Source organism: Falco punctatus (assembly GCF_963210335.1).
Source record: "Falco punctatus genome assembly, chromosome: 3".
NCBI lineage: Eukaryota > Metazoa > Chordata > Aves > Falconiformes > Falconidae > Falco > Falco punctatus.
Window position 1 is genome coordinate 114,929,089 of NC_137582.1, and position 23,475 is coordinate 114,952,563.

Sequence of the window (23,475 nt, forward strand, 5' to 3'; positions counted from 1 at the left end):
TGCTGCCGTGTGGGCTCGCTCCTGGCCCAGCCCCAGGGATGGGCACCCTGACCCTGCACCCGTCCCAGCCCCAGCGCCATCGGTGCTGGGTAACCCCCGTCCCCGCGGGTGCCCCCACCCTCCGACCCAATCCGCCCCGTGCGATTTCCTATTTCTTTCTTAATACGCCCGAGCCTCCTGTTTGCTTTTTTAACTGCAGTAACCACAAGAGGGAAGTTTTGGAGCGGTAGGAGCCCAGCTCCACGGGGAAGGGAGAGCCGCCGCGACGCTGCCACCCATCACCGCAGCACTGCACCGGGGGGCTTCGCCGGCAGGGTCCCGGGGGTGGTGGTCCTTGTGCTCTCCATCCCCCTCTCCCAGCCCCTCATCCCCAGAGCCCCTTTTCTTTTCGAAGTGGTGGATCTGGGGCCAGTTTGGCGTCGCCGAAGGGACTCAGGCCCCCCCAGCGCCGATCGATCGCTCTGCTCGCTCCTGCTTGCTTTTTTTTCTGTTTGTTTGCAGCCGCTTGAGGGCTCTTGTGATGAATCCAGCCTGGACAGATTTCAAGAACAGCTGAAACGCAGCCCGGGGTGGGGGTGGGAGTGGGAGGGCAGTGGGGCCGGCCAGCACCAGAATGCAAAATGGTGCAGCGGGCAGAGCCAGGACAGCAGGATGGGCTCCCGCTGGGTCCCGCTCGAGGAGCGGAGAGGGATGGGGTGCGATGGCAATGCTGCCCCCAAAGCTCTGGGCTCCCCGAGTCAGCAGCATGGGGATCCTCCATGTTCAGTGGGGCCAGAGATGAAGGACGATGCGTGGGGGGCAGGCTCAGCCCCCGTGCCTGCCTGCTGCCTGCTGCCCACGGCCGCTGCTGGGAGCTGGGCTGCGCTCCAAGCCAGCCCCTAATTGCGTCGGCAAAGGGCTGGTCCCGCTGGCCTGGTATGGCTGGGCTGTGCCGGGGCTCAGGGTCGCACCTGCGAGGGGCTGGGGGGCCGCACCAGCCCCACTGCCCACCCCGCCGCGCCAGGTGCTGTCCATCCCCAGGCAGCCCCGGGGACCGGCCGCCTGGCCTTCCATTGCTGTAAAATGGCGGCTTTTTAATAGCAAAGGAAACCCTCCCAAAACCCGAGCACAAGGAGGAGGGTGAGCATCTCCCCACGCTCCCAGCCTGGGGCTGTGCCGGCTTCGCTGGGGGCGGGGAGGGGGGGCAGTGGCAGCAAAGGGGGGTGCGCGGCCACGCTGGGGGCACAGAAGCATGGGGGGCAGGGGGAGAACCAGAGCTTTGGAGGACATCTTCCCGGCTGCGGCAGTGCTGGTTGGCGAGGCAGGGGCTGCCGTGGTGCTGGGTGCCGGGGCTGGCTGCGATTTTGCAGCTGTGACTCCGGGAGAGAGCGGGACGCGCGTGTGCGTACGAGTGTGCGCGCAGGCGGGAGGAATAATTAGTTCCTACTATAGCACTTCTCACTCAAAGTGCTTTTTAAAAGCCTCCATTCATTAGTCTTCACGGCTCCCCCGAGGTGTCGTGTCCTGGTTCTCTCCCCCCTCTGACTCCCCACCTTCCCCGGAGCAAGTGGGGATCCTGAGCCGGGGAAGGGGAGGGTGATGCTGCCAGCAGGCGCTGGCTCTGTGTGAAAGCTGGGGACGTGGCAGCAGGGCTTCTGGAGCCCGTCTCAGCGTCCCCTGTCCCAGTGGGGCTGGTAGGGTGTCGCAGGCGCATGAGCATCATCACCGGAAAGTTCCCGCTGAGGCTGAGCTGTGCCAGGTTCGGAGCACCGGGGAGGAGAGTGGGATGGCGGGGAATGGCCGTGGGGCCGGTGGGTGCCACTGCTGGCTGCACCCAGGGAGAGGGGTGCCCTTTGCCAGGGTGCCAAGGAGCAGCATGGCGGTGCTGGTTTCCAAATCACCCAGCATGTGCCGGGCTCCCAGGGGTCACCAGGCAGAAGGATGGAGGATGCCAGAGGGTACCAGGGCTGCTCAGCCCCTGGACCCGAGCATCGCCGCTGGGCAAAGGAGCAGGGGGTGCCCGGGCGCGTGCTCCCGGCGGGGTGGCAGGGCAGGCAGGGCACAGAGGTGGGCAGGCGCTGGCGGAGGGCCTCCTCTGCAAACCCTAACCTTATTTTCCCAGGTCCGACGCCAGTTTCCATGGAAACAGCCGGGAGCAGAAACGGGAACCAGAATCCAGAAATGCGAAGCCTTGAGCTCCAGTTTGCCTTCCTGGATTCCTGCTCCCCGTGGCCCCGGGAGGCCGGCTGGGTGCTGGCCATGGGGCACCCACGCTGCTCACAGCATGTCGGGGTGCAGGGCTGGCCCGCCTGGGCACCCTGCAGGGTTGGGGTGCTCCTATGCCCTTGCACGCTGCAGCACCCATGCACGGTGTGCGGTGTATGGGGATGTGCCCGGTGTGCACAGCAGTGTTGTGCGGTAGGCAGGGGGTCCTACGGGCAGGGGATATTGCAGGCAGCACCATGCACAGGCAAGTTCAGACAACATCTGCACACATCTGTGTATCTAGGTGGTGCACAAGGGTGGGCGTGATGCACATATCTATGTGCTCCTGCACGGATGCATGCACTTTGTAGATGTGAGAGGAGGGTGTAGGCACAGTACGTATCAATAATGTATGGGCTGCGTGTTCGGTGTTACTGGTGTGCACTGGGAGGACACCAGTCCTGCGGTGTTTCCCAATCCCATCCCTACCTTCATGTCCTTCTGTCCCCAGGATGCGGAGGGGACAGGGGACCCCAGCAGCCTGACGAGGGGCAGCACTAGCTGTCCCTGCCCATGGACACCTAGGTGCTGCACGCAGACCCAGGTGCGTGGCTGTGGGGGGGAGCCCTGCTCAGCCCCCCAGGGCTGGGAGCCCCCGGGACCGCTCCGGGCACCTCGGCCTTCCCAGCCGAAGCGGAGCCTTGCGGGATACACTTGGATCCTGCAAAGCCGAGCCCTGGGTCTTGCGCTGCGCTGTCCCGTGTCCATCCAGCCTGCGCCTTCTCCCCTGCCCACCGACCTCCTGCGCGTGTGCTCACCTCGCACACGTGTGTGCAAGCCTCACCCCCTGGTCCCTCGGGTGTGTGGTGACACATCATGTTTCTGCATGAGCTTGTAGGAGCTGGCATCGGTGTCCATGGGGTGGGACATCGGTGTCCCCTGGCACCTTCTGACCGGTGATGGGGATCACTCAGCGCCATCCCTGCACCGGCTGGCTCCATCCTTCCCGCAGCATCCCACCACTCCCCACAAGGCAATTTCACCGTGCTCCCAGCAGGCTGGGACACGGCTGGAGCCGCTCATGGCTACCGGATCCTAGCACCCATCCCTCTCTCCCGTCCCCCATCCCCATGTCACACCCCGGGGGTGATGACAGCACCATCGCGACGCCTTCACCCCCACAGCACGCGGAGCTGTGGGTGCGGGCACCACTGCCATTGTGTGTGCGCACCGTAATACATCATTTACAGACGGACAGGTATTAAGATACATTATGGATAACTCACAGAGAGAGACGCTATTAATAATACAGACACATACAGAGGGAAGAAAGTGCACACTTGATTTCCATGTTGCTACCAGGAGTTGTGAGGCTGGCTCTGGCTGCCTCTTCCCACACGTGACTGCAACACAGTGGGTAGCTGACAGCCCAGAGAGCCTGGCTTGGGGCCAGGAAAAAGCAGAAAACACAATGTCTGTGCATATCCTCTCTCTTAAAATAACACTCCAACACCGTCTGAGACGAATTAAAATAAGATCAGGAGTGGTTTTGCGAAGAGAGGAAGACGAAGAGGGAAAGGCAGGCAGGGGAACGGCCGGGGCTGGGCGGCCTCAGACCCCGGCAGGGAAGGAGGGGGCTTCGTTTTGCAGGGTTAGAGTTTAAAATAAAAAGGCTGAAGGAGAAAGAGAAGAGGGAGAAGCAAATCCCCGGCGGGGAGGGGAGCGATGCCGGCGGCCGTGGTGCTGGCTGTCCAGCACATGGCTGTCCTTTGGAGGGGAGCCGCGGCAGGGCGGGGGATGCGAGCGCAGGCTGCATGATGGAGAGCATCAGGAATTTCCTGCAGCTGAGGAACACACCAAATACCAGAATGCAAGAGCGAGCGGAGGAGAGCAGGGTGCCGGGGAGGGAATGAGGAGGGGGGGGGGGGGGGGGGGTGAGCATGCAGAGGGCTTGAAATAACTGGCGGGGAGAGCAGCGAGGGCAGGGGGCAGCGAGGTGGGGGGTGCCAGGGGGGGAACCTGGCGCTTCGGGGCTTTTTCCATCTCTTTGCCTTTATTTTTTTGCTGCTTTTTTGAAGGAGGTGCCCCGCGGTGCTGCCCGCGCCCGCAGGCCCCACTCCCCCCTGCCTGCTCCCTGCCCGAGCCGGGCTTTGCTGTGTTTGGGGGTTTCGACGCCTTCCCTCCCTTCTCCGCCTCGGTCACCCCGCATGCGGCCAGGGGTCCCGGGGCGGGGCATCCCACCGACCCCTGCCTCTCCCCTGGGGCCAGATCCGGGCTGAGGGAGCCAGGAGAAGCCTGGAGAACAGGCACATCCCTGCGGGACGGTGTCGGGGGGGGGGGAGAGCGGGGCCCGGGGGGGACCCGCCGTGCAGGCAGCGAGGGCAGGCGCTGCCCGGGGAGCCATGGCCGCAGCTCCCACACATGCCATGAGTTTGCCAGGTGCCCTTTGGCCACTCTCCTGCTTCTCCCTGGGCCAGGCTGGGTTAAACACAACAAGCCCAAATCCCCAGGCAGGCTGCGAGCCCCCGAGGCCAGCGCTGCATCCAGGTGCAGCCCGACCTCTCCCTCCTCCTCGGCCACCCCCGGCTCCCCCCTGCATCCAGCTCCTGGCTGCATCCAGCCCCAGCTCCCCCGGGGATGCTGGGGGGCCGGAGGGGAGGGGAGATCAGAGGGGGCATCTTGCAGTGCTGGATCCAGGTAGCCAGAAGGTCGCACTGAAAATCTGGAAGTGGAGTTTGGAGCTCAGCAGAACAGTGAAATCTGTCTTGCTTTAGGGCAGAGAGGAGGAGGAGGAGGGAGAAAGATGCAATGAAGGGAGCAGGAGGGAGAGGGGCTGCGTCCCCCCCAGTCTTGGGGCAGTGGGTGTCCCCAGGTGGATGCTGTGCCCCGGCCAGGACTCTGTCGAGCATCACAATGAGTCAGGTTGGCGGCATTTGGGGGGACCAGGGGGGGATGAAGAGGAGGCAGCAGCCCCTGAGCGAGTGCTGGAGTGTGGCCAGGCGATGCTGAAGGCTTTGCAGCCCCCTCACCGAGTGCCTCCCGTTTGCACCGATTCCAGGCCGCGGCGTCCCTGCCATCCCGGGGCGATCAGTGACCCACACCTGCCAGGGCCCCGCCGGGGATGGGGATGCTGAGAGAGGGCTGAGCTCATTAGCAGGCTCCAGGCTCCCCGGCACAGGGGGTCAGAGAGCAGCAGCCGGGGGCGCGGGGAGCGCGGCTGGAGGTGCTTTGTGTGGGCTGGTGGCCCCCCGCCGTGCTGCTCCCTGGGCCCTGTGAGCCATCCCGGTTCCTGCCGTGCTTGTCCCCCAGTGTGGGGGTGCAGCATCACCGCATGGGGATCTCCTCAGGGGCGCCCCCCACCCAGCGCTGCACCCCGTTGCGGTTTTTCCTCCCTCTCCCCCCCGCCCCTTCCCTGCCAAAGCACCTGGTTTCCTTCATTGCAGCCCGTGAGCTCATGGTCTCGGTGCAGGGGGGTGCCCGTGCCCCCCCCCCCCCGCCCCCGGCATGCTGGTGCCTGGTCCCTCCCTGCCCAGCATGGAGTGGGGGCTCTCTCGGCCGGTTGCATGCCAGGAATCCCTCCTGGCCCTGCTGGCCAAGACGGCAGCCGCCCTTTGATCTCTGGCACGGCTGGGGTGAGAGGGCGAGAGGGGCCCAGCTGGGGTGCAGAGAGCCAGGGCAGCAGCCAGGTGGGGGGGTCAGGCATCCCAGGACCCCCGCTGGCTAATGAACCTGGGGACAAGGGGCTGCCGTGCCCATGTCGCCCTGCTTGGGCAGGAGATGTGAAGCCTCTTGCTCACCCCAAGCTTGGGGTGTTGCTCATTAGGCATCAGCTGCTCATTGGCCCCTCTGCAAAGCTGTGCAATGGCAGGGGGGTCCCTTCCCCCAGGGGTGCCCCCCAGATCTGCCCCTGGTCATGCCTAGCTGGCATGGGGCAGGGTCTCCCATCGTTCCGGGTGGGATCCTGGTGCAAGCGCCCACAGGGGACGTGGCACCCTGCCCTGCACTGCGAGCTGCAGGCATGCCACTCCTCCCCCGGGGCATGCCAGCCGGGGACAGGCAGGGTGCCCTCGGGATGGGGACAGGGTGGCATTTCACTGTGCAAAAACCCTACCAGCAGATGCCAGGGTGCCCCCGCTTCCCCAGCTCCCCCTGCCCACCCTGGCCCCCGGCTCCCTGCCTGCACATGCCTTTGCTTGGGGGCTGGTTGGCAGGGCGGCCGCCCGGGCGTGGGGGCTGCGGGCAGGCGATGTTGGGGCGTGGGGGGGGATACTGGCTGGAGCGAGTCTGAACCTGGCATCTGTCGAATGTCACCTTACCCAGACAGTCTGTGCTTCCCTGTCTCCATATCAACCGTTCTGCTCCAGCCACCTGCGGTGGGGGGGGTGGTGGTGGTGGTGGCAGGGAGTGCCTTTGGGGAGGAGGAGAGAGGAGAGCTCGCTGCTCGCTTGCCGCTCGCTTGCCACAGCCTCCCTCTCCCCTCCCTGCTCGCCCCCGGGGTACAAGGCCCCGGGCTATAAATCCTGGCGCAGGCGCTAACTGATGCTCCTCCAGCCACTCGGGATGTGCTTGGGAGACAGGGGTGACCCCGGCGCTGGTGGCTCGTACAACTCCAAATTGCATCATCTGGCTCCGTCGTGCCTCAGTTTCACCTCCCTGCAGCGAGGGGCTGGGGCGCAGCGAGCCCCTACCTGGGCTTGTGCCCCCCGCACCCGCCGGGCGCCTCCGCTCCCCACTGAGCCCCGGCGCAGCTGCAGCGCAGGAGGGATGCCGGGGCTCGCTCCACCCCAGCCTTGGCGGTGAGGGCCTCTTCCAACAGCTCTGCACATTTTCCCGGACTGTCCCTCTTCCCTGCGACCAGATGTTCTCGCCCTCCTCCCCCCGGCGAGGTCCGGGCCAGAGCCAGCTCGCCGCAGCCGCACCGGGACGGACACCGCCTTGCCGGCATCCCCCCTGCCCCGCACCTGGCCGGCGGCCGGGGAATGGAACAGCTAACGGTGTCCTCCCATGTGGCCGGGCCCTGGCTCCCAGTGCTCCCCAGTACCAACCCATCCTGCCCCAGCTGGGCTGTGACAGCCCCAAAGGCAGTGGGGAGCTGATCCCGGGGTGTGTGTGTGGGGGCAGCGCATCGGGAACAGGATTGCAGCACCAGGGCTTCGTGTTTGGGGGTTGATGGAGTGTTTGGGGGGATGCTGGCGCAGTTGGGGTGGGGGTGCTGGAGCATTTGTGGAGATGCTGGAGTATTTGGGGAGATGCTGGAGCGGCTGAGGTTGGGGGTGCTGCAGCATTGGATGGGGTGCAGGAGGATTTGGGGAAATGCTGGAGCATTTGGGGAGATGCTGGAGTATTTGGTGGGGGGGTGCTGGAGCAATGGGGGTTGCTGGAGTATTGGAGGGGTGGTGCTGGAGCATTAGGGGAGATGCTGGAGCATTTAGGGAGATGCTGGAGTATTTTGTGTGGGGGTGCTGGAGGCCTTGGGGAGATGCTGGAGCATTGGGGAAGCTGCTGGAGCATTTGGGGAGGTGCTTTAGCATTTTAAGTGGGGGTGCTGGAGCACTGGGGGGCGTTACTGGAGCATCTGCGGGACGCACAGTGCTCCTTGCTGGTTTACACCTGCCCCAGTGCCGGGGCAGGCTGGTAGGGGTGGGACACGCGTGTGCATGTGGGCCCCTCGGGACATGCGTGTGCATGCGGGTCCCTTGCGGGTGCATGTGCATGTGCAACGCACGTGTCGAGCCACGCGGGGCAAGACGCTGGGCTGCACGGATGCTGCTCGTGAGGCTGCCTGGACACCGCTCGCGCTCCAGCGGGAATGTCTTCCCAGCCATGTGCTCCGGGGCACCTCGGGAAGGCACGAGGAGCGTGGCGGGTGGGAAGGGATGGACGGCCGAGGGTGGACGCGACCACTTGCTCCCTCCTCTCCCAGCCGTGTGCAGCGGCTCCTATGAGTGTGTAATTTCACCACAGTGCCTAAACGAGGGACAGAAGTAAATTGACCTTTTAACCCGTTTTCCTACCAGGGGGATTATAGCCTGTTTCCTGTTAAATCTCTCCTAGAACTGGCTCCATCCTGCTCATGGAGTGGTGCCGGGGGGGGGGGGGGGGGGGGGGAACAACACCCACCCAAAGTGGGGGCTTTAATTTCCCTCCTCATCCACCACCAACTCGCCTTTCCCACCCCATCCCATCGCCCATCTCTACCACCTCTCTTCCCATTAAAGTCTTCGGGGTGCTTTCACCAACCCCGGGAAAAACAAACGTGGAAAATTGCTGGGAGGAAGGAACCGAAGGCGGAGAGTGATAAATATTAAAAGGGTGGGATTTCGATGTAGGCTGCAACAGCTGTGCCGGTTACAGTGTCACACTATCTCTCCACAGGTTTACTGACCCATTTCCATTCACACGGCTGCCAGTATCTTAGCAACTGCAACAGTCCCCCAAGAACAGGCATATTGCCTGCTATTAGTGACTGCTGCAACTGTGTCAAGGTTAGCTCTCTCCCTCCAAGCCCTGCCGGGTTTGTTTTTCGCCCAAAGCCAGCACAGGCTGTTTGGTGACATATCCCCCCAGCAGCCGTCGTGGGTATTGGGTGTTCATCCCTTCCATAAAAAATGCCAGTGGGGCTGGAGCGGTTGGTGGGGTGATGGATGGGGTGTGCGGTTGGGTGTTGGGATGGAGGGGGATGCAGGGTTTGGTGGGTTGGGGATGCTGCGGGGTGTTGGTGATGGGGTGGGTGTGTGGTGCGTGGTGCGTGCCCAAGAATGGGAGTGCTGTCATCTAGCTGGGTGTCACCGTCACCCCTGTGTCACACCGAGCCCTAGGAGGTCACCAGGAGGTGGCTGGGGGCTGCGCTGATCCCACCTGGGGTGTCACAAGCGGGGCCGGCCTCAGCCTGCGCCCTCGGTGCTCCCATGGCTGGGCATGGGCAGGGGGACAGTGCGTGTCCCTGGGCTCTGCAGTGGCAGCGGTGGGCTCGGAGGAGGAGGAGGCACGCGTCCGTCTATGCTGGTAAAGCCTGGCACCACCATGTGCTGGCTTGGGACAGAAGGGCCATGTTGGTGACATCCACTGTCACCACCTCTGGGCACAGGCTCAGCTTTGGCCAGGGACCCACTGGGGTCCTGCTGCGCTGCGTTTCCGCCTCCCAGCCCCTGCTCAGCCCCAGCGCTTCTCCTGTCAGGGCTGTGCCTTTTGGGGAAACTGAGGCACGTGGTGCACGGGCAGAGGCCAGCAGAGTGCTGTTCCCGCTGCACCCAGCCCTGAGAGGCATGGAGTGCAGAGCCCTGGCCACGGCAAGAGAAGGGGCTTGTGCTCCCACAGTGTTCCCCAAAACGCGGTGATACTGGTGTGGTTGAACCCACCGAGCAGGGAGCAGGCGAGCAGCCAGCACGTCCCCAAAGCAGCCCTTGCAGAGAGGGAAACTGAGGCACAGGCACCCACCAGGCAGGCAGAGCACCCTGTCCCCCGGTGCTGTGCTTGCTGGAGCCTTGCAGCCACCCCAGGCTGGTGAGGAGCAGTGAGGTGGGTGCTGGGGCACGCAGGGTGCATCCCAGCCCCCCCCCCCCCCCCCCCCCCCCCCCGCAACACCAGCCAGCCCCCCCCGCCCCCGGCAGCGCTGCAGACAGCAGGCTCCGCACCAGCATGGCCGCGGGGACGGCTGAGAGGGAAGCCACAAAAATGATTTAAGGGGCTGGCGGGATTGATTTATTAAGAACAATTAAAAGCGCTAAATACGCTTAGCTCAGCCAGACGCCGAGCAGGGAGCCTGGGGGGAAGAGACCTGTCTGCTGTATCCGGAGGGCGAGGCTGGCAGCAGGGGGGGGACGGGACCTGCGGCACTTCGTGGGGGCACGGGGTGGCACTGGGCTGGGCCAGCTGGGGAAGGAGAAGGGTGCTGGGGCTTAGCGGAGAGGCAATGTAATGAGGTGCGGCACCCTGTGGCCAGGTTTGCACCCAGGGCTGGGTTTGCACCCCAGCTGGAGGGCGCACAGTGGGATGCCGAGGGACAGTGGGTCCCCAGGAAGTGCTGAAACTGGGGGTGCTGCTTAGGGCTGGTGCCAGCTGCAGGATGCCCAGTATGACCAGTAAGCCATACCGGGCAGGGTGTTGCTGTCCCGGCCCTGTCTGGCAGTGCTACCCTGGGAGCTCTGCGAGGCCCCAGCAGCCAGGTCGAGGGGCAGTGTGCCGGGCCAGGGGCTTGGCAAAGGGGGGAGGCTGGGTGGCTGTGGGTGCAAGCCATGGGACTCGTTGCCGACAGGCACCCGTGAGGCTGACTGTGTGCGTGGGTCCGAGGAGCTCGTGGAGCAGAAATCGCGGAGCGTTGCGACATCCGCAAACCCGTGTCCTGCTCAGGAAATCCCAGCCGAAAGTCCTTGGAGGCTGGGAGAGTCCCTGGCCTTGTACAAACCTGCCCAGCCTCGGCTCCTCCCCGGGCACCAGCGGTGACTGGGGGGGGGGGTTCGGGAGAGCTGCACCCCCCATGGCTCTCCTGGGGTCCTGGGCGCTGTCACCCTGCAAGATGGGCTTTGCCCAGGGGTGGCGGTTCAGTGTCCCCACTGTGCTGCTGGGGTGCTGGGGATGGGGGCAGTGGGCTGTGCCCTGTGTCCTCCCAGTCCCTGTGTCTGTCTGCAGTGGGAGCACTGGTTTTGTACCCATTCTCCAGGGTACCATCCCCTGGGCTCAGGGGGCTGGCTGTGCATTGCAGCAGCAGCTGGGGACCCGGGTGATGCTCAGGGACATGGGGATGGGGAGCCGTGCTGCCTTCCTCCCCTCACCCCCTCCCTCCGCCGCATCCCAGTGCGATCGAGGGTGTCGGGTTTTTTGATTTGTGCTCAGATCCCCCACACAGAGCAGCCCCCACCTCTCCCAGTCACCCCGTCTTTGGGCAGAATGCGCCCAAATCCCCATCACCCCATGGGTTCCCTGTGCCGTGAACCCTGTTGGGCACCTCCTGCCTTGCCCAGGAGCCATCTGCTCACCGAAACCCACGGTACTGGGGGGGGGACCCTGTGCTGGCACCCCCCACAGAGAGGAGCCCCAGGAGGCGGCAGGAGCCAGGAGGTGCTGGGAAAGGTGCTGAATGGGAACAAAAGGTCTGCAGGGTGGCTGGCAGGGGCGAGCAGAGCCAGAGACTTTCTGCTGACCCTGCTCTGGCTGCCCCAGCCCCGGCCTCCCCCCACCACCCCCACCCGCTCCTGCCGACGTCAGCGCTTCCCGGCAGCGCTCCCAGGTAGAGGAGCCGGCTGGGAGGTGGAAGAGCCATTTCTGCCTCTGCCACGCCATGGCAAAAGCCTCCTGGGGCAGGGTGGGTGCTCATGCCTTGTCCCTGAGTGTCACTGCGGGGCCATGTGCCCTTTTCCCATGGGGATGGAGCCGTGGTGAGGTGCAGAGCGTGGCGCAGGTTGGGTGGTGGCCATGGCGTGGGTGCTGCGCCCCCCTCCATCTGCACCCGCACCCCACTGTGCTCACTGGGTGTGCCTGGGGGGACACTGGCTAGGGATGGAGGTGGCTGGGGATGGAGGTGACCAGGGATGGAGGTGGCCCTGTCCCGGTGGCCCTGGCACTGCCAGCGTTCACCTCTGTCCTCATGCTTGGCCAGGTGCTGTTGCAACCGCAGGCAGCGGGGACAAAACCAGAACCTGTGGGGCAAGGAAAGGGGGTGCTTGGGGTCACCCTGCTGCCTGTGGTCACCAGCTGGGACGCACTGGAGTCCCAGTAGCTGCACTGGGGGAAGGTGGGTGCGGGAGCAGCACGATGACTTGCCAGGGCCATGCAAGCGGGGCGGTGGCAGAGGTGGGACAGACCCGGGGTGCTCAGCAGTGGGTCCCTGGGTGCCCCCAGCCTCAGCAGCACACCCGCCGCTGGCTGCCCAAGGGTTAATGAGAGTTTGCTGCTCCTGCAGACAATTAGTGACATCTTTGCTGACAACGCCACACTGAGCCGCTTGCTGCCTCCCCGGCAGCACCAGCCTGGCCGCCCCCGCGCCCCGTGCGGCCCCCGCATCGCCGCCTGCCTTCGCCACTGCAGCCCCGCCACGCAGCCCTGCCATGCAGCCCTGCCATGCAGCCCAGCACCCCACCCCGGCACCTCGCCCCAGCACCTCGCCCTGGCGGCTTTTCGGCAGCGGCGGCACAATTGCAATCCCGAGCGGAGCAGCCAGCTCCCCTCGCTGCCCTCTGACCCGCTGTTGCTGTGGAAACTGCATCCCACGTAGGATTATGGAGCCTGAATCCGCAGGCTCCAAAGTCCCCTCGAAATCCAGACGGCCACTGGGGTGTCCCGTTCTCCACCCCACCCCCCCCCGTCTGTCATGCCAGCCCCCCTGCCCATGGCGCCCACAGCGGAGCTGCCCACGGGGTGCCTGCCTATGCTGCGGTCCTTGCTGGGGAGGAGACTGGGTGCCAGAGGAGGTGGCAGCAGCATTGCTAGGTCCCCTGATTTGCACCCACCAGCTGGTGACACTGCCAAAGGTGCCACGGTGTGACCATGAGGCTGTTGGTGACCTCTATCACATCTGCTCCCCCGTGCCATCGCCTGCGCATCATCTCCCGGTGTGCCTCCATCCCTGCATCCCAGCGGGGTGGGGAGAGATGTGGGGTGCCAGCAGGACACACACACACACACACCCAACCAGCAGTCAAAGGCACCCTGGGGAGGTGGGTCCGCCACAGGGACCCATCCCAAAACCACATGCATGGGCACCCCACACCTCTGGGGCAGCAGCAGGAGCTGGGCACCCACCAGAGCCCCCCCGCATCCCCCGGGACACGCGGTGTGGCTCCCCTAAGCCTGTGTGCCCATGCTGGGGGAAGGAGTGGGCACGGGGGAGAGTGGAGCCTGTTTGGGGAGCTCTGTGGGCTGGGTTTGTGTCTCAGCATCTCTCCCTGCCACCCGGGGAGGTAGGAGCTGAATTAATTGCGATCAATTAGTGCTGCTTGCAGTCCCCGGCTTCCTCCCTGCACCAGCTTTGTGCCGTCGCACCCGGTGAAGGGGGCCCCGGCATCCCCAGCAGCACACGGGTGCTGTTGGGGACTGCAGCCCCTCCGGACCCCTGGAACAGGGATGGGGGACAAGTGGGGTGTCCCCCAGCCTGCATGGGCACCCATGGCCATAGCAAACATCCAGACCATAAAATTTGGCAGGGATGACGGCGTGGGGACAAGGAGGGGATGCATGAGCCCCTCGAAGCCCCTCTGCCAGGGCTGGAGTGGGATGATGGGGGGTCCCGAGTGAGTGGCCGGATCCTGCAGTATACTGCAGCAAATGCCCTGCAATCTGCATCCGAATGAATCCCACCTTCCTTCCCCCTGCAACGTGCTGCCCTGGGCTACAGCTAATCTATTGTGCGCTGGGCTGCAGCCAGCACAAGCTGCAATACAGTAAATCCTTCTGCAGTATCCTGCAAGGGGACCGAGCCCAGCCGCAGCCGCTCGCCGCCTGCCAGACAAAGCCGGGGGGCCCGTGTGGGGACGGGGCGCAAGGGACAGGGACGTGGGAGGGTGGCAGGCACCCCTGGCTTCGTGCCGGCGAAGCTGGGAGGATGTAGCCCCTGACCAGGGTGGGAAGTTCCCCAGGGAGTTTTGGCAGCGCTATGCCCTGTGGACCCCCTCACCCCCCAGATCCTCACTGTGGGCCAGGGAGATGCTCCATCCTCTGCCCCCTGAATGTGGGGTTGACCCTAAACGCTGTCACCACCATGGTCCCCCACAGGGTCCCAGTGCAACACAGGGCTTTGCATCCCTGCCCTCTCCCCATACGTGATGCAACGTCCCTTGTGCCTCAGTTTCCCCACCGGTGCAGGGCCTGCCAAGCACCTCATCCCCCTCCTGCAAGTGGGCTCTAGCACGCATGATTCTTGCTGCCCTTTGCCAAGGGATTTTGCTTGGATACTGTTATTATCGTTATTATTACTATTATTATTATTATTATTGGGATGTTGGTGGGGCTCTGCGGCTCTGCCGGACCCGTCTTTGGAGAGCGAGGCATCCTTCAAAGGGAAGGCGCTCTGTCACCGCCCCACAGCAGCTGCGTTCTCCTCAATTAGAAGAGGTAATGAAGCAATTTATGGGCATCTACAAAGTGATGTGTGAGTGACAGGCTGTGTACGATCCGTGCCGGGGCTCTGCCGGCAAGTTGTGTTCTTGCAATTTTAATGGAAAGCTCCCCGGCGAGGGGGGGGGGGGGGGGGGGGATAGGTGTGTATCTATAGGTGTGCGTGCTCTGAGGCTCCCCCGTGGCTGGGTCAGTGATGCCGGTGGGTCGTGGTTGGGTGCAGGGGGAGCTGGGTGCCTTGATCCCCCGTCCCCGGGACGCGCCATGCCACAGCCTGGCCCAGCCGCTGTAACTGGAGCTGGGAGGGCAGCTGGGTGGGAGCGGAGCGGGGGGCTGGGGTGGCGCAGGATGTCTGGGTCCTCTGGGAGAGTTGGCTGCAGCTCCCTGTTTCCATCCGCACCCCGGGCACTGCCCGCCCTGCTCCCTGCCTCAGTTTCCCCCCACATACCTATGCCCCCGCTGCATATCGCGGCCGGACCCCGGCTGCTTTCCCTGGGCTTGCACATTCCCCACACCTCCAGCTTTTTGGGGGCCACCACAGCCTCGCAAAGGGCGAAGGGTGAATTGCGTTTTGGGGTCACCCAGTCTGATGGAGGCAAAACCCAGCGTGGCCCCTGGCAGGAGCTGTCAATGGGCTCCTGCTTCTGCCACTGCCAGCGTGTGGAACGGGGGTCCGTGGTGCTGGCCTGGCCATCTCAGGGGCCTGAGTGGTCCCCGCACTGTGGGAGCCCATGGGTGCTGCCAGTGCTGTGTGGGTGGGAGGGTGCAGGACCACGGTGGTGCTTGTCGGCGCGTTGCACACCGGATGTGATCCTGTGTGTGCATGGGAGGCGGGTGCTACACATCCATATGCTGGCACATCTGCATGTGTACACACGTGTGTGCACCCACATGTGCACCCATCTGCGTGCACACCAGTGCCTGTGCCTGTTCCTGTACCCGTGTGTGCATCAGCACCCATGTAGGGGTACACATGCACCTGTACCTGTGCTTGTCTGCAGGGGTGCACCCATGTGTGCACAGTCTTCCTCATGGGTGCACCTGCGGGTGCATGATCCTCCTGCCATGCATGTACCTGTGCACACACACCGACGTGTGCGCAGCCGTCTTGTACACGTGCAGCCCCATGCCCATGCACCCCTGTACCCATATGAGTTGGTGGGTGCATCCCCTCCGTGCCCACCTGTGTGTGGGGTGCCAGGCTGCTGGTGTGCCCCACTCCGTGGGGCTGCCCCCCTCCCTGCACCCATGCCCTGGCATGCCAGTGCTGGAATCGTCCCCAGTGGCTCCCACACCCCAGCTCGGCCCCAGCCGGCCCTGCACTGCACCGCATCTCCCAGGAAACAGGATCCGCAGCCAGGAGTTTCCGCTCAACTCATGTGTGCCTCCCACAATAAAAAAAAAAAAAAAAAAAAAAAAAGGAAAGAAAAAAAAAAACCACCCTGACACCAGCCCGGCCCTTAATCCTGCCCGGCCCATTCTGCTTTTCTTGTCTAGCCAGTTTCTAAAATTGGCCAAGGGAGGCAACTGGCTGCTCTCCCCCTGCTCAGACCCCCGGTCCCCACCTGGCCACCCCAGCGTGGTGTCCACACCGAAGGGGTGCAGTGGTGTTGCTCGGATCCCCGCTGCCACCGTCCCCCTCGGTGGAACTGCAAGCGAGTGGGGCCATGGTAGTGCCTGATGTGGGTGGGTGCTGGGTGGTCCAGGACCCTGGTGGGCACACGGTCAGCATCCCTGCATCCCAGCGGGCGCCCCTTTGCTGCTCTGGGCAGCCCCACAGCCCCAGCGCCGGGGGAGCATGGCTGTGCCAAGCGAGCCTTCGGCACTGGCACGCGTCCATCTGGCGCCTTCCAAATGTTACTGGCCTCGCAGGATCCCGGCCCCGCTTGGCGTTAACCCGCAGAGCACCGCGGCCTCGCAGCCGGCTGGGGACCCGGGGAGCAGCGCATCACCTCCGTGTGTGTCCCCAGGAGTCCCCCAGCAGGGTCTGGGGGGGCTGAAGAGCTGCCCTGGGTGCCGTGGGCTGCGGGCAGGGGGTGGCGTGGGCAGGGGATGGAGTTCCCCTGCGCGCCGGCGCGGCTGCGGGTGTTACATGACCCGGCATGGCCGGCACTGGGCAGGGACACACCGGGGCTGTGACTCATGCTGTGGCTATAACAGGGAGCCCGGAGAGGGGGGCCGCGGCCGTCTGCGCAGCCTCAGGCCTGCTGGCTCATGGGGGGGCCTCGGCAGCGCACTCACCACGCTGGGCGAAGCACCCCCCGGCAGCACCGGGAACAGCCATCGCACGGAGGTGTGCGTGCCAAAATACCCTGGCACCCCCGGGAGCCCCTGGCACCCCGAGCTGGCACCCCGAGGGGTGGGTGCTGGTATGTTGTGTGTCCCCCCAGCAGAGAGGGGGCAGAGGAGGGGGCCAGGCTGGCTGCTCGCCTCCTGCGCCGGCTCGACGGGGCGGGGGAGCAAAGCTGGCACCGAGGAAAGCAGCTAAATTTAGCCCGTTTCCCTGCTAGCTCTGAACTGCGGCTCTGGGCTCCAGCCGGCCGAGGTGCCACAGTCTCTGCAGTCCATCTGTCGAGCGGTTTCACGGCCCAACCTCCCCCGCCCCCCCACCGACCCCACCGCTGCCTCCTGCCCCCCCCCCCCCCAGCCAGGGAGGGGGGTCAGACCCCTCTGGGGCCAAGGGGGTTGGGGTGGGAGAGGGGGCTGCATCTGCGCTGGGTGATGCCGCTGGGGCTGGGGGCACCTGGGCATGGAGGGCAGCATGCGCCCTGCGCGGAGGCCGTGGCCACCCAAGTCTGTGGTGTAGGAGGGGAGGGTCCTTGCACTGGGAAATGGTTTCTTGCAAGGGGAGGTTGCAGGGGAAAATGGTCGTTGCAGGGGAGATGGTGGTTGCAGGGGAAACGGCTCTTGCAGGGGAGATGGCCATTGCAGGGGAGGTGGTGGTTGCGGGGGGGATGGCTCTTGCAGGGGAGATGGTTGTTGCAGGGGAGATGGTTTCTTGTGGGGGAGATAGTTGTTGCAAGGGAGATGTTTTTTGCAGGGGAGATGGTTGTTGAAGAGGCAGCGGTTGTTGTACGGGAGATGGTTGGTTCAGGGGAGATGGTTGGTGCCAGGGAGATGGTTGGTGCAGGGGCGATGGTCGTTGTGGAGGCAGCGGTTGTTGTAGGGGAGATGGTTGTTGCATGGGAGATGGTCATTGCAGGGGAGATGGTTTCTTGTAACGGCAGGAATAGGGGCCTGACCAGACATCTCCCCCACTGCCCACCTTGAGAGCACTGTGACACATTACAGGGCTGAGGGCTGAACCCATCAAGGGTCCCACCAGCTCCTGGACCACCAGGCCTGGAGGATGCCACCAGCCAGGCTGGGGGCTGTGCTGCAGGAGAGCCCAGTGGCAGCAGCACACCTGAGGCCAGGCCCAAGAGAAGGGCTGTGTCCCTGACTCAGCATCGTCCCCAGGAGTGTCCCCAGGGTCCCTGCTGCCAGGGCCAGCCGGGATTTTGGAGCTGCTTTGGCAGTGAGTTTCCCACCCTGCTTTGCTGCAGCGCTGGGTGGTTAGGGGGATGCCAAGACCTGCAAGCACCCCCTGCTTATAGCCTAGTGGTCCCTGTCCCCCCTCCCTGGTGCCAGGGTGGGTGCTTGAGCCTGCTCGGGGGCTGTGGCACCCCAGGGTGCCATGGAAGGGTGGCTCCCAGCCCCAGCACTCCCTTGCAGCCACATGTCCCAGGTGTGTTTTCCCCATGCGCCAGCCAAGCCTTTTCCGGCACCTCCGTCTCCTCCCGCAGTGGCACCACATCCCGGCACTGTGTTGCGGGGGGTGTTCCCCCACCAGATCCCAGCCTGGCGGGGGGGGGATCCCAAAAAACCTCTGCTCTGACGACCAACGGCCCCACGAAGGGAGTCGGCGGCCAAGCAGCTTGGCTGGACCCGTTACCTAAGATGAAACCCAGGCGCCATCTGCTCTGTCTCCTAATTACAAGCACGGCAGAGAAGGCAGGGCGGTGGGGGGACATGGTGACAGCCCGGTTCACACCATGGTGGGAGCGGGGTGACAGCGGAAGGAGGGGTCAAGGCTGCCTGTGAGCTTCCTGTGCCCCAGCACCCATCTGCACCCACCTCTCCAGACCCCCAGCACTTGCCCTGCTCCCAACGCGTGCGCTGGTGGCATCGCAGGGCGGTGGGTCCCCGGGGTGGGTAGGTGCCCTGGGAGCTGCCAGTGGTACCAGGGCAGGGGGTTTCTAGCTGGGAACCCAAACCAGCCCCGGTGCTGCTGGGTGCCCCCGTGTCGGAGGAGGGCAGGACATGGCAGGGGATGCCCGGTACGTGGGGTGCAGGCAGGGTGACGTGTTGCAGGGAGGAAGAGGAGGGAGCAGGACCTGTGTGTTTGGGGTGGGGGCTGTGATGCTGAACTGGACAGAGGAGGTGCAGAGGTCGGGATGGCAAGGGCGAAGGCGGGGGGTTCCTCCTGCCTGCCCGACCCCCCACGTGGCTCAGTGAGGAGGTGGCCGGGGGTGGGGGGGGGGCCTGGCTGGGGAACACGGAAACCCTCGGAAAGCGCCTGCCAGGAAGCTGTCACTGGAGGGGATTTTCCATTGGTGTCAGCAGGCGCAGGACAGGCTCAGGGGGGACTCATGGGGCAGGGGGGGGCCGGTGCGTGTGAGTGAGCCAGGGGGGTGTGGGAGCGTGCAAGGGGACAGGGCACAGCGGGGACAGCAGCAGCAGGGGGACATGCAAGGGAGGCACCTCCCTGGTGCCCCAGGTGTGTGTACACGTGCAAGGGAGCTGCACCTCCGTGGCGCCCGCAGATGTGTGCATGCAAGGGAGGAAAACCACCGCCGTGCCCCCACCATGTGCACGTGTATGTGTGCAAGTGTGCAAGGGAGAGGCACCGCCACAGCGGCCCCAGGCTTGTGCAAGGGTGGATGCAGGAGCAGGACACCCCCCTGATGCCACATCATGTGTGCGTGTGCAAGGGGGGTCACCTCTGCTGTGTCCCATGTGTGTCTGTGCACACGCAAGGGACAGCTGTGTATGCGGGACACGCGTGATGGGGGTGTCCAGAGACCCCAGTGCACCCACGAGGGGGTATTTAGGGCCATCCTGACCTTTCCCAGCACCCTGCAGTGCCCAGGGTCCCAGGAGGTGGTGGGGTGATGGGGAGGACCCCCCATTCCCAGTTCTGCCGCCACAGGCAGCTCGGCACAGTGCCCAGCGGGGTGGGAGGCAGCGGGCCGGCGTGTCCCCGTCTGTGTGGCAGCTGGGTCCCTGCCGCCTGCCTGTCTCCCGGTGGCATCTCCGGCCCCACCCTGACGTCTGGGTGGCCTCAGAGCTGGGCACCAAACCACGTCCGTGTCTTGCGGGGCCATCCCTCTGCTGCAAGCTGCCGCCACGCCGGTGCCAAGCGAGCCCTTCCGTGCTCCCCCCCCCCCCGCCCCTGGCAGAGCTGGGGGTTGGGGCCGGGTGCCACCAGCCTCAGGAGGACCTGGGGGGTCTGCAGCCCCCTACATCTTCATGGTGCCACCTCTCCCTCCCTGTGGCCCCCCTGCCACCCAAGCGGGAGCCCCCTGGGAGCCTGGCTGGGTGCAGGGAAGGGGGGGCCGTGCTGCTCACCGCCAACCTCTGTCAAGCCTGAAACCGTTAAACTAATTAAAGCTTTGCAGCAGCAGGATTAAGCCCGGGCAGGGGAGGTGGCGAGCCCAGGTAGTCGATTAGTTCACCAGGCGAGGATATTGGATTTCTGCGAGGCGAGTCAGCAGTCTTCGGGGGCTGTTATCTTTGCAGGGCTGTGGGGTCAGGAGGTGGGAAGCGGAGGTGACTGCAATCTCGCCCGCATCCCCCCCCTTCCCCGCACACCCCCCGGCCCCGCCGCAGCACCCGGCCTCGCCGCCTCTCCCCCGCCCGCGGCGCCCATCTATCTCTCCTTCTCATTTTGTTCCCTCCATCCCTCTTCGCTTGTGTGGTCTCGGCTGGTGTTTTGTAACCAGTGAGGAGAAAAAAAAAATTAAAAAAAAAAAATAAAAAAAAAAGAAGGGGGAAAAAAAAAGGAGGAAAAAGGCCCTACCCCTGGCGAGCAAGCCAGGAATGGCGAAGTCCGGAGAGCCTAATGCGAAACATGTGGCGGCTGCCTGGGGCTGAGCAGGGAGGTGAAAGTGAGCGCGGCGGCGCGGCGAGCATCCCAGCGCGCCCGGCTGCCCCCCCACAGCCCCCTCCCCAGCGCCCGCAGCCGGGCACCCATCCTGCGCCCCGTGCCGCAGGTGGGCGGTGGTGTGGGGACAGTGGGTGCCGCCTGTCCCCGTAGCGGGCTGCAGTGGGTGCCGGGTGGGGGGCGCAGGTGGTCCCCACCGTGGGGGGCAGCTGGCTGGCGGTGGCTCGGCTGGGGTGAGGGAGGAGCGCTGGCACAGCGTGAGGAGCATCCCCCGCCTTGTCACCGGACACGTGGCCCTGGTGGGGCCGGGAGCGGGTCCGTGGGCAGGAGCCTGACGCTGGCCAGTGTGGGGTAAGAGCTGGCTGGACGGGCAGGGCAGGGCAGGGGGGCCGTGCCCAGCACCTCTGGCACCCATGGGTGCACTCCGGCGGGTGCCATGCACCCCGTTGGGGACCTCACGGGCATCCCACAGGTTTTCCCAATGCATCCACAGCTCCGTGCGCCCTGGCCACGCAGGGGGGACACCGGCACAGATATAGCAGGGGGGGAGCCTGTGCCTCGCGACGCCCTGGTCCTCCCCGTCAAGCTATGTGCAGCGTGTGCGGCGGGGACCGGTTCCCAGCGGCTGTTCTGGAAAACCTCCCGTTTGCTTCCTTCCTGCCTGCCTCCCCTCCAACAGCTCTCCGGGCACATTAGCAGCTTCATCAGAGACTAGACCGGTCTTTCTAGCACATATTTTCCTGCTCCACATTGCCCTTGGTGTAACTCAACACCGCGCAGGCAACACGGCGTTTGCCAGCGAGGTGCCCGCATCGCCTCCATGCCAGCGCTGCGCCCAAAGGCTGGGGGGGGGGGAGATGGGGAGAGGCGGGGGGGGGGGGGGATGCGGATGGACTGACAGGTTTGAATTCTCTTTCCCTGCCTTGTTGATAAGTTGTCACGCTAATCCAGACGCCGGGAAGAGCCTGGATCACGCCGAGCGGCTGCGTGTGTGTGTCTGCGGGTGTGTGCTGGGGGAGGGAGCCAACAGGCAGGGATCACACGCGGCTCTGGGGGGGGAACAGGCGGACATGCTGGCACTGGGGGACTGCGATGCGTTGGGGGGGCTCCACCGTGCACCCCTGTGCTGAGTGGGGAGCTGCTGCACGTGCCTGGACCCCCAGCACGCTGGCATTATGCAGGGGAGCGGGGGGCCAGAGCAGGCAAAGGTGCACGCACACATGTGTGCAACACGCACATCCCTGTGGGCACGCACACACGTGCCCGCAGCCTGGTGGGGAGATGCCCTGCCTTGGGTGGGCAGCTGCCAGCTCAAGGCATAGCCACAGTGGCAGGAAAAGAGGTGTCCTGCCCCAAAATGCCACCCCATACATCCTGTGACGGACACCATCCTGTGGGGCAGAGGGGACAGCATGGGTCCCCGCGTGGGCTGTGGCTTCAAGGGGGGAGGCGTGAACAGGGGGCGCACAGCATGCCCAGCCCTGCGGGCACCCAGGGGACAGGGGGTGCTCCCTGGGGAGGGGGCTGCCGGGCTGACACGCGGGGGTCTCTGTGCTTGCTTGAGCAGATGGGAGCTCGGTCGCCTGCCAGCCCGTCGCACTGGAGAACGGTGCCAGCCCGCCAGCCGAGTGGTTCCCGCGCGCCCAGGGCTCAGGCCCCCGCCAGCCCGGCAGCGACGGCGACGGCAGGAGCTTCAGAGTGAACCTGCACTGCAAGCACCCGCGGCCCAGGTACCCGGGGGGACCCCCGCCCTGGGAATGGGGAGCGGGGAGCGGGGGCTGCACTGCGTGGGGGGCTTGGCAGCAAATCTTGCTGCTCTGCTCTGCCTGTCCCTGCTTTGGCGGGGGTGGGGGGGCTGCACAGCATCCCTGGAGAGGGGTGGGGTGGGGCTTGGTGGCTTTGCAAAGCTCTTGGCTTGGCGGGGCGGGGAGGGGGCTGCGTAGGGGTGCCTGCAGCCCCCCCGCCGTGGCGTGCGGGGTGGGCTGTGCAGTGGGTGCGTGGGCCCCGTGCTGAGTGCCAGACACCCCTTACCCACCCACGGGTGCCACACGCCCCCCCACAGACCTCACCCCATTGCCAGCCAGGGGAAACTGAGGCAGGAGCGTTGCGGCGGGGGGGGGGGGCGGGGGGAGGGAGGGAGGTTTTCGGGAGGAGGTGGGGGGGGCTGCTGGCAACCGGGCAGTGTCACATCGGGTGGGGGCAGCAGCTGTGCGTGGGGTGGGACCGGAGGTGGGGCGGGGGGCGGAATATGCTGAGCCCCCTCGGCGGGCAGCCCCCCCCGCCCGGGGCGGCTGGGGCCGGGCCAGGGCGGCGGGAGCGCGGCTCACCGGGGACACCTAGCGGCAGCGCGGCCGCAGGGCCCCCGCCTCGCCCCCCCGGGCCCCCCGCCCCACCGGAGGGGTTGAGGAGGAAAGGAGGGGGCTGGGGGGGGGGCGGGCTGGGGGGGGCTGGGGAGGTAAACCTGTCCCCTCTGTCCCCCAGATCGGAGGCAGCCTCCCCCCCTCTTTCCCCGTCCCCGCCCCGCTCGCAGCCCCGACGCCAGGGTGATGGGCGGGCGCTGCCCTCTCGGCTGTGGGAGCTCGGGAGGACCGGCCCCTGGTATGGCCCGTGTAGGGACCGGCGCTGCCGAGAAGCGGTGGGCGCGGTGGGCACCCAGGTCCCCCCCCCCGGCTCGGGGCTAACCCTCCGCCCCCCTTCCTTTGCAGAGAGCTCAAGTGCAATAGCAGGAGCAGCAGCAAAGCAGAGGGTAAGTCCCAGCCCCGGCCCCGGGATGCCCCTGGACCCCCCAGCGCTGCGCCACGGGGGGGACGGGGCAGCCCGGACCCCCCGGGCACCAGCCACCCCGCTTCCCCCGGAGGTGGCTCCGCGCTGGGGCAAGGCGGGGGCTGGTCCTGCTGTGGGGTGGGTGTCCAGCCCCCCCTGAGTAGGGGAGGGGGCCAGACCCCATTTCCCCACCGCTGCGGCGGGCAAGAGGGCAGGTTGCTGTGGTGCCAGCCAGGTCCTGGCTGGTGACAGGGCAGGGGCGACAGCCAGGGGACGAGCGTGGGCACTCTCTCTCTGAGGCCGGTGGGGACGGAGCGAGGCACTGCCGGCTGCTC

General features: G+C 65.6%; 1 protein-coding gene across 7 annotated transcripts in view; it reads left to right on the forward strand.

Moving 5' to 3' along the window:
* AHDC1 (AT-hook DNA binding motif containing 1) overlaps nucleotides 1-23,475 on the forward strand; it is a 52,731-nt gene that overhangs the window by 21,780 nt on the left and 7,476 nt on the right. For 6 of the 7 annotated variants that reach the window (XR_013926720.1, XR_013926721.1, XR_013926722.1 and 3 more), the window contains exons 2-3: nucleotides 21,945-22,107; nucleotides 23,083-23,123. Coding sequence is in view for 2 of the 7 variants with exons in the window: in XM_080379167.1 (XP_080235293.1) it covers nucleotides 21,945-22,107; nucleotides 23,083-23,123 (204 nt within the window). In the remaining 5 variants the exon portion in view is untranslated. Of the gene's footprint in view, nucleotides 1-4,163; nucleotides 8,670-21,944; nucleotides 22,108-22,858; nucleotides 22,976-23,082; nucleotides 23,124-23,475 lie in introns of those variants that run through there. The other variant, XM_080379168.1, reaches the window with a different exon arrangement.